The sequence below is a fragment of the Camarhynchus parvulus genome, unplaced genomic scaffold (assembly GCF_901933205.1).
Source record: "Camarhynchus parvulus unplaced genomic scaffold, STF_HiC, whole genome shotgun sequence".
In the NCBI taxonomy this organism is placed as follows: Eukaryota; Metazoa; Chordata; class Aves; order Passeriformes; family Thraupidae; genus Camarhynchus; species Camarhynchus parvulus.
In genome coordinates this window covers 15,768-27,876 of record NW_022148081.1, presented here as the reverse complement: position 1 = coordinate 27,876, position 12,109 = coordinate 15,768, and the positions used below count along the sequence as shown (strand labels likewise).

General features: G+C 58.9%; 1 protein-coding gene across 1 annotated transcript in view; it reads right to left on the bottom strand.

The window, feature by feature from the left end:
• The window catches only part of LOC115916019 (voltage-dependent P/Q-type calcium channel subunit alpha-1A-like), a gene marked incomplete at its 5' end in the record, with an annotated part of 41,535 nt that overhangs the window by 15,023 nt on the left and 14,403 nt on the right, over positions 1-12,109 (bottom strand). The window contains 15 exon segments of the mRNA XM_030969726.1: positions 306-406; positions 520-585; positions 690-806; positions 924-1,007; positions 1,307-1,417; positions 2,185-2,349; positions 3,533-3,734; positions 4,824-4,964; positions 5,042-5,202; positions 6,188-6,287; positions 6,548-6,559; positions 7,386-7,456; positions 9,620-9,749; positions 10,616-10,760; positions 11,326-11,717. Coding sequence (XP_030825586.1) covers positions 306-406; positions 520-585; positions 690-806; positions 924-1,007; positions 1,307-1,417; positions 2,185-2,349; positions 3,533-3,734; positions 4,824-4,964; positions 5,042-5,202; positions 6,188-6,287; positions 6,548-6,559; positions 7,386-7,456; positions 9,620-9,749; positions 10,616-10,760; positions 11,326-11,717 — 1,998 coding nt within the window.

The window sequence follows — 12,109 nt, the reverse complement described above, 5'->3', positions numbered from 1 at the left end:
ATTACACCAGGGTGGCACTGGGATTACAGCAGGTGACACTGGGGTGGCACTGGGTACCCAGGTGACACTGGGGTGGCACAGGAATTACAGCAGGGTGGCACTGGGATTACAGCAGGTGACACTGGGGTGGCACTGGGATTACACCAGGTGACACGGGGATTACACCAGGTGACACCGGGGTGGCACTGGGATTACACCAGGTGACACCGGGGTGGCACTGGGTACCGAGGTGACACTGGGGTGGCACTGGGTACCCAGGTGACACCGGGGTGGCAGTGGCCGCCCAGGTGTCCCCCCAGGCTCACCTGAAGAGCAGCATCAGCGCCTGGAAGAAGGTGCGGAAGTTGTTGTGCTGGGTGATGGCCGATTCATCATCCTCCTCCTCGATGCCGATGTTCCCGAACACCTGGGCGGGGGGGGGGGTCCATGGCACCTCAGGTGGGGGCTGGGGGTGCCACCTGCACCTGGGGGTGCCACCTGCACCTGGGGGGGGTCTCACCTGCTCCACGGGGGTCTCACCTGCATCCCGATGATGGCGTAGATGAAGAAGAGCATGGCGATGAGCAGGCACACGTAGGGCAGGGCCTGGGGGCACGGCGCGGGTGGTCACGGGCCGGGGGTGGCAATTTTGGGGGGGTGGGGGTGACATTTTTTGGGGTGTTCTGGGGGGGGAGGGTGGGGGGTCTCACCTTGAAGGACTGCACGAAGGTCCAGAGCAGGATGCGGATGGTGTAGCCCTGGCGCAGGAGCTTGATGAGGCGCGCGGCGCGGAACAGCCGCAGGAAGCTCAGGTTGATGAAGTTGTTCTGGGGGAAACACACGGGGGGGGGAAAAAAAAAAAAAAAAAAAAGGGGTGAAGAGGATAAAGGGGACCCCAAAAACGGGGTCAGGGCAGGGGAGGGGCGGTGGAGGTGCCCGCCTACCCCGAATTCCGTCACCAGGATGTCGGTGATGCTGCCCAGCACCGTGACGAAGTCGAAGATGTTCCAGGCGTCGCGGAAGTAATTCTGGGGGAAAGGGGGGGAGGATGTGGGGGTCCCTGATCTTGGGGTCACCCCGTAAATCTCGGCATGGATCCCCTGCACCCAGAATGACCGGCGACAGATCTGGGGTGTTCGTCCCATGAGGTCCTTGGTGTCCCCAACATTCCTGAGGTCCCCTGAAGTCTTGGGGCCTCCTAAGGTCTTTGGGGTCCCTTGAGGTTTTGGGGTCTCCCGAGGTTCTTGGGATCCCCAACACTGCTGGGGTTCCCTGATGTCACCCGCCGTGTGTCCCCAGGGTGCTCCGGGGGTCCCCCCAGCCGTACCAGGACGCCGAAGGCCATGATCTTGAGGAGACACTCGAGGGAGAAGAGGGAGGTGAAGACGTTGTTGAACATCTTGAGCACGTTCTCGTAGGTGTCGGAGGCGTCATAGAACTGCGGGGACAGCGCGGGAGCGACGGTGGGGACACGGGGGACAGGGGGACACGGGGGACAGGGATGGGTCGGGGGAGTTTCCTGGATCCCAGGGGTGCTCCTGGCGGGGACGGGGACAGCTCCTGGGTGGGGGGACAGAGCTGCAGGACAAAGCTGAGCTCCAGGAATGGCTCCAGGGCAGAGAGGGGACAGAGCAGGACAGACGCCAGGACCAGATGGACCTGAGGGGGACAGGGACAGGTCCTGGGGGGACAGGAGATCCCAGGGGCGCTTCTGGGGACACAGGAACAGGTTCTGGGGGGACAGGAGACCCCAGGGGCGCTTTTGAGGACACAGGGACAATCCCCAGAGCTGCAGGACAAAACCAGGTCCAGGAACAGGTCCGGGACACAGAGCAGGACAGAGCCCAGGATCAGACGGACCTGGGGGGGACAGGGACAGGTCCTGGGTGGGGGGACAGAGCTGCAGGACAAAGCTGAGCTCCAGGAATGGCTCCAGGACACAGAGCAGGACAGACACCAGGACCAGACGGATCTGGGGGGGACAGGGACAGGTCCTGGTGGGACAGGAGACCCCAGGGGCGCTTTTGAGGACACAGGGACAACCCCCAGAGCTGCAGGACAAAACCGGGCCCCGGAACAGGTCCAGGACACAGAGCAGGACAGACCCCAGACCAGACGGACCTGGGGGGGCTCAGGGTGGGGGGGAAGGTGACAACAACCCCTGGGGGTGCCCCCAGCCCCCTCCCCGGCGCTGTCCCTGCCCACCTTCATCATGAGCACGATGGTGTTGAGGGCGATCATGGCCATGATGGTGTACTCGAAGGGAGGGGACACCACGAACTGCCACATGCGGTACTGGAAGCTCTGGCGGTTCTGGGGCATGTGCCGCGTCAGGGGCTTGGCGCTGATGGCAAAGTCGATGCAGGCTCTCTGCGGATGGGGGGGGCACGGGGGGGGTCACCGACCCCATTGGGGACACGGGGGGGTCACTGACTCCAATATGGACACAATGGGGTCACACATGGGGGGTGTCACTGACCCCAGTATGGACACGGGGGGTCACTGACCCCATTGGGGGGTGTCACTGACCCCAGTTGTGTGTGGGGGTCACACATGGGGGGTGTCATAAACCTCATTGGGGACACGGGGGGGTCACAAAGGTGGGGGTGTCACTGACCCCAGTATGGACACAATGGGGTCACACATGGGGGGTGTCACTGACCCCAGTATGGACATGGGGGGTCACACATGGGGGTGTCACTGACCCCAATATGGACACAATGGGGTCACACATGGGGGTGTCACTGACCCCAATATGGACACGGGGGTCACACACGGGGGGTGTCACTGACCCCAATATGGACATGGGGGGGTCACACACAGGGGGTGTCACTGACCCCAATATGGACACAGGGGGGGTGTCACTGACCCCATTGGGGACACGGGGGTCACACATGGGGGTGTCACTGACCCCAATATGGACACAATGGGGTCACACATGGGGGTGTCACTGACCCCAATGTGGACACAATGGGGTCACACATGGGGGGTCACTGACCCCAATATGGACATGGGGGGTCACATGGGGGTGTCACTGACCCCACTATGGGGGGTCACACATGTTACTGACCCCAATATCATGGGGGTCACTGACCCCATTGGGGAGGGACACATGGGGGTGTCACTGACCCCAATATGGACACGGGGGGTCACACTGGGGGTCCCCAATATGGACACAATGGGGTCACACACAGGGGGTGTCACTGACCCCAATATGGACACACGGGGGTCACACAGGGGGTGTCCTGACCCCAATATGCATGGGGGGTCACACACGGGGGGTCACTGACAATATGACACAGGGGGTGTCACTGACCCCATATGCCCCAGTATGACACAATGGGGTCACACACAGGGGTGTCACCCCCATTGGAGGGGTACCAGCCCCAGCAGGGACACAGAGGTGTCACCCACCCCAATATGGACGCGGACGTCACTGCCCCACCCCTGCCCCAGACGGGGTGTCACCCGCCCTGACGGGTGACGGCCACGCGCGATGTGTGTCACCCGCCCTAGGTCCACCCCCCTCCCGCGCCCCCCGGCACCGCAGCACCTCGTTCTTCTCCAGGCTGTACTCCTCCATCATCTTGTCGCCCTGCTCCTGGAAGGTGATGATGATCAAGGCCACGAAGATGTTGACGAAGAAGAAGGGGAACACCACGAAGTAGACCACGTAGAAGATGGACATCTCCATGCGGTACCCGGGGCTCGGGCCCTGGTTCTCGTACGTGGCGTCCACCGAGTGCTTCAGCACCCTGGGGAGGGCGGGGAAACACAGGGTTGGGGCTGGGGGGTCCCGCTGGTGCCCTCAGAGCACTGGGTACCCGGGGGACGCTGGGGTGGCACTGGGGTGGCACTGGGTACCCGGGGGACACTGGGGTGGCACTGGGGTGGCACTGGGGTGGCACTGGGGTGGCACTGGGGATGTGCTGGGGTGGCACTGGGTTGGCACTGGGGTGGCACTGGGGATGTGCTGGGGTGGCACTGGGACCTGGGGAATGGGGGGGACTGGGTGGACGGGACCCGGGGGCTGGGGGGCACTGGGGTGACACTGGGGTGACACTGGGGTGACACAGGGGATGCGCTGAGGTGGCACTGGGTACCTGGGGGACACTGGGGTGGCACTGGGGTGGCACTGGGGATGTGCTGGGGTGGCACTGGGTACCCGGGGGACACTGGGGTGGCACTGGGGTGGCACTGGGGATGTGCTGAGGTGGCACTGGGTACCTGGGGGACACTGGGGTGGCACTGGAGTGGCACTGGGTAGGCAGGTGACACTGGGGTGGCACTAGGATTACACCGGGTGGCACTGGGATTACACCGGGTGGCACTGGGGTGGCACTGGGACTTAAGTGGGGGACACGCTGGGGTGGCACTGGGTACCCGGGTGACACTGGGATGACACCAGGTGACACTGGGCTTATACCAGCTGACACCGAGGTGGCACCGGGCTTATTACACCAGGTGGCACTGGGGTGACACTGCGCTTATAGCAGGGCATGTGCTGGGGTGGCACTGGGCACCCAGGTGACACCAGGGTGACACTGTGCTTACATCAGGCGCCGTGCCAGGTTCGGTTTGCTGCTGGGGGGGTCCCTCTACCCCCCCAAAACCCCCCCAAAACCCCCAAAACCCCCAAAACCCCCCCAAAACACCCCCAAAACCCCCCCAGAGCCCCCCATGCTCACTGCGGCCACCCCTCCCCGGTGGAGACGGTGAACAGCGTCAGCAGCGCCCAGAGCACATGGGGGTCCCTCTGTCCCCGTGACCCCCAAACCCCCCAAAACACCCCCAAAACCCCCCCAAAACACCCCCAGAGCCCCCCCAGAGCCCCCCATGCTCACTGCGGCCACCCCTCCCCGGTGGAGACGGTGAACAGCGTCAGCAGCGCCCAGAGCACGTTGTCGTAGTGGAACTCGTACTTCTTCCACTCGCGCTTCTGCGCCTTCACCTCGTTGTCCTTCTCGTAGACCAGGTACTCCCCCCTGGGCCGGGACAGGGCGAGGCGAGGTGGGAGAGGGCCGGGGAGGGGCCGCGGGGGTCCCACCTGGCCGGGCTGTACCTGCAGTCCTTCTCGAACTCCTTGGACTCGTCGGTGCAGTAGAAGAACTTGCCCTTGAAGAGCTGCACGGCCACCACGGCGAAGATGAACATGAAGAGCATGTAGACGATGAGGATGTTGAGGACGTTCTTGAGGGAGTTGACCACGCAGTCGAACACGGCCTGCGGGGGATACGTGGCATTATATCGTGTTGATTTTGTTGTGCTGTGTTGTGTTCTATTGATTAGATTACACTGTGTTATGTCACGTTGGATTTATTATATTACGTTGTGTTATATTACACTGAATTTATTAAATTACATTGTATTATATTACATATTATATTATATTATATTGTATTGTATTATATATATTATATTATATTATATTATATTATATTATATTATATTATATTACATTATATTATATTATATTATATTATATTACATTATATCATAGTATATTATATTATAGTATGTATATATATTAATATATCATGTATATATATATATAATATATATATAATATATTACATATATTACATATAATATATAATATATCGCATATTATATATATAATATAATAGATATCATATTTTCTATTATAAATTATATATAATATACTTTATATTGCATATATTATATTATATACCATATATTATATCATATATTATACATTGCATATTATATATTATATATCGTATATTATATATATATATTATATATCATATATAATATATAATATATTATATATTATATATATATATCATATATTGCATATACTATATTATATATAGTATATTATATATTATATAATATATACTATATATTATATATTTTATATTATATATTATATATTATATTATATATTATATACTATATATTATATATATTATCTATAATATATATTGCATATTATATATCTATATATATATACAATATTGTATATTGTATAAATATATAATATGTTATAAATTATATATTATATATTGTATATTATATATATTATACAGTATATAGTATATACCACATGTTTACATTACATGTTACACATTATATATTAATTATATAATCCCCCCACAAGGAATTTTTTTAAATCCCCACCAGGGCCCCCCCACCTCCCACCTCCCCAAAATTCCATCCCCCCCCCGAGCCCCCCAGAGCCCACCTTGAGCTTGGGCAGCCTCTTGATGGTCTTGAGCGGCCGCAGCACGCGCAGCACGCGCAGGGACTTGATGGTGTTGATGTCCTTCCCTTTGCTGCTGCCGCTGGGGAGGGGGCGAACGGGGGGGCGTGAGACCCCTGCTGTGACCCCTCCCCACCCCCTGCTGCGACCCCCCACCCCCCCCAAAAACCCCGGCGGTCCCATCCCCCCCCCCCCCCCCCCATTTTTGGCCTGAGGAGGTTTCTCTATTTTTTGGGGGTGGGGGCTCAGGGGTGGGAATTTGGGGAGGGGGAAGCGCAAGGAAGAGGAGAGGATGAGGATGGACGGACGGACGGACGGACGGAGCGAGGCTGAAGGATTTACCGTGAGCTGCTCCTGCGGCGGAGGAGGCGGAGGAAGCGGAGAGACAAGGCACGGTCAGACAGAGCTACTCAGGACATGCTCAGACTTTACTCACAGGATGCTCAGACTTTACTCAGGAATGCTCAGACTTTACTCACAAGATGCTCAGACTTTACTCAGGGAATGCTCAGACTTTACTCAGGGGATGATCAGACACTCACAGGATGCTCAGACTTTACTCACAGGATGCTGAGACTTTACTCAGGAGATGCTCAGACACTCAGGACATGCTCAGACTTCACTCACAGGATGATCAGGCTTTACTCACAGGATGCTCAGACACTCAGGGGATGATCAGACTTTACCAAGGGGATGCTCAGACTTTACTCAGGAGATGCTCAGACACTCAGGGGATGATCAGATACTCAGGGGATGCTCAGACTTTACTCACAGGATGATCAAACTTTACTCACAGGATGCTCAGACTTTACTCACAGGATGATCATACACTCAGGACATGCTCAGACTTCACTCACAGGATGATCAGACTTTACTCACAGGATGCTCAGACTTTACTCAGGGGATGATCAGACACTCAGGGGATGCTCAGCCTTTACTCAGAGGATTCTCCCCCTTTACTCAGAGGATTCTCCCCCTTTACTCAGAGGCTTCGACCTTACTCACAGATTCTCCTTACACAGGGATGCTCACACTTACGGCACAGGATGATCAGACACGGACAAATGCTCAAACTTTACATCAGAGTGCTTTACCCTGGGTGGGCGTCCTCGGGTGCTCCCACCTTACCCACCCCACCCTCGTCACCACGCAGGAAGCTCAGACACTCAGGCTGCCAGACTTCAAATCCAGAATGTTCCACAGGTCCCGGAAGTAGGAGCCTTGGTGGAGCACCAGCCCCAGGTCCACCATCTGCGCGGGGTGGTGAATAGGGGTCTGGGCGCCCCCCCCTCACACGCCCTCCAGCACCTTGATACCACACTTTACTCAAGGTGAACAACCCGTACACGTAATGTTAGACACTCAGACATGTGGCAGTAATTCAGGGTCTCGCTTAATCTGGGGAGGTCTCGACTTTACTTTAGGGAGGTCTCGGTCCGCAATCTGGGGAGGGTCTCTGTCACTAATGCTTGGGAGGGTCCTTGCTCAGTATTGGGAGGTCTCTGTCAGAAATTTGGGGAGGGCCTCTGGCCCGTTACTCAGGGGAGGGTCTCTCTTCACGTTGTTGCGGGGTCAGTGTTAATTTGGGAGGGTCTCGGTCAGTACATTAGGGGAGGGGACACTCTCTCACATTGTTATGGTCAGTGTGTAATTTGGGGGGGGGTCCTGGGCAGGTGTTCCACCCGCCCACGGTCACCTCTCACGTTGTTGCGACCAGGTCAGTGTAATTTGGGGAGGGTTCCACAGGTCACGAAGTAGGGAGGCTCTGGAGCACCAGCCCCAGGTCACTGTTAATTAGGGGGGGTCTCGGTCAGTGTTAATTAGAGGCCCTCCCTCTACGTTGTTGAGGTCACCATCTTAGGGAGGGGCCCCGGTCAGTAATTAGGAGGGCGTCTGCGCATTGTTGCAGGGTCAGTGTTAATTTGGGGAGGGGCTCTCTCCGCAATTTGGGGAGGGTGTTACATTTGGGGAGGGTCTCGGTGTTAATTAGGGAGGGCCTCTCACATTGTTGCGGTCAGTGTTAATTTGGGGAGGGGTCTCGGTCAGTAATTTGGGGAGGGGTCTCGGTCAGTAATAGGGGAGGGGTCTCTCGCATTGTTGCAGGGTCAGTGTTAATTTGGGGAGGGTCTCGCTCAGTTATTAGGGGAGGGTCTCTCTCGCGTTGTTCTCGGTCAGTGTTAATTAGGGAGGGTCTCGGTCAGTGTTAATTAGGGAGGGTCTCTCTCACGTTGTTGCGGGTCAGTGTTAATTAGGGGAGGGGTCTCGGTCAGTAATTAGGGGAGGGGTCTCTCGCACTGTTGCAGGGTCAGTGTTAATTTGGGGAGGGGTCTCTCTCACGTTGTTGCGGGGTCAGTGTTAATTTGGGGAGGGGTCTCGGTCAGTAATTAGGGGAGGGGTCTCTCTCACATTGTTGCGGGTCAGTGTTAATTTGGGGAGGGGTCTCGGTCAGTGTTAATTAGGGGAGGGGTCTCGGTCAGTAATTAGGGGAGGGGTCTCTCTCACGTTGTTGCGGGTCAGTATTAATTTGGGGAGGGGTCTCGGTCAGTGTTAATTAGGGGAGGGGTCTCTCTCACGTTGTTGCGGGTCAGTGTTAATTTGGGAGGGGTCTCGGTCAGTGTTAATTAGGGGAGGGGTCTCTCTCACGTTGTTGCGGGTCAGTGTTAATTTGGGGAGGGGTCTCGGTCAGTGTTAATTTGGGGAGGGGTCTCGGTCAGTAATTGGGGGGTCTCTCTCACGTTGTTGCGTGGTCAGTGTTAATTAGGGGAGGGTCTCGGTCAGTAATTTGGGGAGGGGTCTCTCTCACGTTGTTGCGGGTCAGTGTTAATTTGGGGAGGGGTCTCGGTCAGTGTTAATTTGGGGAGGGGTCTCTCTCACGTTGTTGCGGGTCAGTGTTAATTAGGGGAGGGGTCTCGGTCAGTAATTAGGGGAGGGGTCTCGGTCAGTGTTAATTAGGGGAGGGGTCTCTCTCACATTGTTGCGGGTCAGTGTTAATTTGGGGAGGGGTCTCGGTCAGTGTTAATTAGGGAAGGGGTCTCGGTCAGTAATTAGGGGAGGGGTCTCTCTCACGTTGTTGCGGGTCAGTGTTAATTTGGGGAGGGGTCTCGGTCAGTGTTAATTAGGGGAGGGGTCTCTCTCACGTTGTTGCGGGTCAGTGTTAATTTGGGGAGGGGTCTCGGTCAGTGTTAATTAGGGGAGGGGTCTCTCTCACGTTGTTGCGGGTCAGTGTTAATTACGGGAGGGGTCTCGGTCAGTAATTTGGGGAGGGGTCTCTCTCACGTTGTTGCGGGTCAGTGTTAATTTGGGGAGGGGTCTCGGTCAGTAATTAGGGAAGGGGTCTCTCTCACGTTGTTGCGGGTCAGTGTTAATTTGGGGAGGGTCTCGGTCAGTGTTAATTAGGGAAGGGGTCTCTCTCACGTTGTTGCGGGGCGCGTTGGGCTGCACGGGGTCCTCGGCCGCCAGCGCCATGCTGCTCATGGCGATCACCATGAGGATGCACATCTCGAAGTAGCGCAGGTTCACGATGTAATGGCACAGCCGCCGGAACCTGCCCGGGCCGGGGGGCACGGGGAGGGGTGAGACCCCCCCCCAGGGACCCCCAAAACCGCGGGGACCCCCAAAACCGCGGGACCCCCCAAAATCTCCCAGAACCACGGGACAGCCCTGGGACCCCCTCCCCTGTAATGGCACAGCCGCCGGAACCTGCCCGGGCCGGGGGTGGGGGGCACAGGGGAGGGGTGAGACCCCCGACCTCCCCCCAGGGACCCCCAAAACTCCCCCGGAACCCCCCCAAAATCTCCCAGAACCACGGGACAGCCCTGGGACTCCCTCCCTGTAATGGCACAGCAGCCAGAACCTGGGGCTTGGGGAGAGGTGAGACCCCCCCCAGGGACCCCCAAAACCGCGGGGACCCCCAAAATCTCCCAGAACCACGGGACAGCCCTGGGACCCCCCCCCTGTAATGGCACAGCCGCCGGAACCTGCTTGGGGCATGGGGAGGGGTGAGACCACCCCTAGGGACCCCCAAAACTGCGGGACCCAAAGGGAGACCCCGGGACCCCCAAAACCCCCCCGGGACCCCCAAAATCTCCCAGAACCACGGGACAGCCCTGGGACAGCCTTGGGACCCCCTCCCCTGTAATGGCACAGCCGCCGGAACCTGCCCGGGCCGGGGGGGGCATGGGGAGGGGTGAGACCCCCCCCCAGCCCCCTCAGGGACCCCCAAAACCCCCCCGGGACCCCCCAAAATCTCCCAGAACCACGGGACAGCCTTGGGACCCCCTCCCCTGTAATGGCACAGCCGCTGGAACCTGCCCGGGGCATGGGGAGGGGTCAGACCCCCCCAGGGACCCCCAAAACCCCAGGGACCCCCGGAACCCCCCCGGGACCCCCCAAAAGGCGGGGGGCGCTCACGGGTTGGTGGTGGACAGGATGAACATGGAGCTGTAGGGCACCATGGGCTTGGGGCCGTTCTCATCCTGCCCCTCGCCTTCCTCCTCCTTCTTCTCCTCCTCCTCCTCCTTGCGGGGCAGCGGCTCGGGGTTGGCGTTCCTGTTCACTGCGGGATTTTTGGGGCGGGGGGTATTAGGGACCCCCCCCACCCACCCAGGAGCCCCCAAATCCCCCCCCGAGACCCCAAATCCCCCTGAGCCCCCAAATACCCCTGAACCCCTAACCCCCCCCCGGGCTCCCCGCACATCCCAGACCCCCCCAGACCCTCTCGGACCCCCCCAAATCCCCCAAAACCTCCCCCGCCCCCCAAATCTCACTGAACCCCCACCCCACCTTGACCCTCCCAGACCCCCCCCAGGACCCCCCCAGACCCCCCCAGACCCCCTCAAACACCCCCCAGGACCCCCCAGACCCCTCCAGGACCCCCCAGACCCCTCCAGGACCCCCAGACCCCCTCAAACGCCCCCCAGGACCCACCCCGACCCCCCAGACCCCCCCAAACACCCTCCAGGACCCCCCCAGACCCCTCCAGGACCCTCCAAACGCCCCCCAGGACCCCCCCAGACCCCCCCAAACACCCCCAGACCCTCCAGGACCCCCCCAGACCCCCCCCAGGACCCCCCAAACGCCCCCCAGGACCCCTCCAGGACCCCCCCCAAACCCCCCCGTACCTTGGACCAGGGCGTTGCTGGGGGGCGGCGGGAAGGGGGGGGGGATGTCCACGGCCGTGTGCTCGGGCCTGCCCCCCCCAGCCTTGGCGGGGTTGTTGGGGGGCTTGGAGGAGCCCCCCAAGCTGTTGTGGGGGGGGGCGGCGGGGGGCGCTGGGGGCGGCGGGCAGGGGGCGTGGTTGCCCACGGTGGTGGCGGCGGTGGGATGAGGAGGGGGCGGCGCGGGGGGGGGGTCGGCGGCGGTGGTCGTGGCCAGCTTGTTGTTGTTCCTCATGTTGTCGATGTCCTCGGCCACGGCGGGAGCGGGGTCCCCCCCCCGGCGCCCCAAATCCTGCTGGATGGGCCGCGTGGTGGAGAGCGTGGGGCCCGGCGGGGCCGGGGGGGGCTGCGGCTCCCTGCGCACAAAGGGGGCTTCAGGGACCACCCCCAGAACCCCCCCCCCCCCTTAGAGATGCTCTCGGATCTCTCGGTTCACCCTGGTGATCCTGGGGGGGGGTCCTGGGGGGTTCTGGGGGGGGTCCTTGGGGGGGTTCTGGAGGGGCTCTGGGGCTCCTGGGTTCTGGAGGGGGCTCTGAGGTTCTGGAGGAGGTTCTGGGGGCTCCTGGTGGGGGGAGTCATGGAGTTCTGGGGGTTTCTGAGGGAGCTCTGGAGTCCTGAGGGGCTCTGGGGGGTCCTGGGGGGTCCTGGGTGGGTTCTGGGTGCGTCCTGGGGGGCTCTGGGGGGTCCTGGGGGGTCCCGGGTGGGTTCTGGGGGGTCCTGGGGGGCTCTGGGTGGGTTCTGGAGGGGC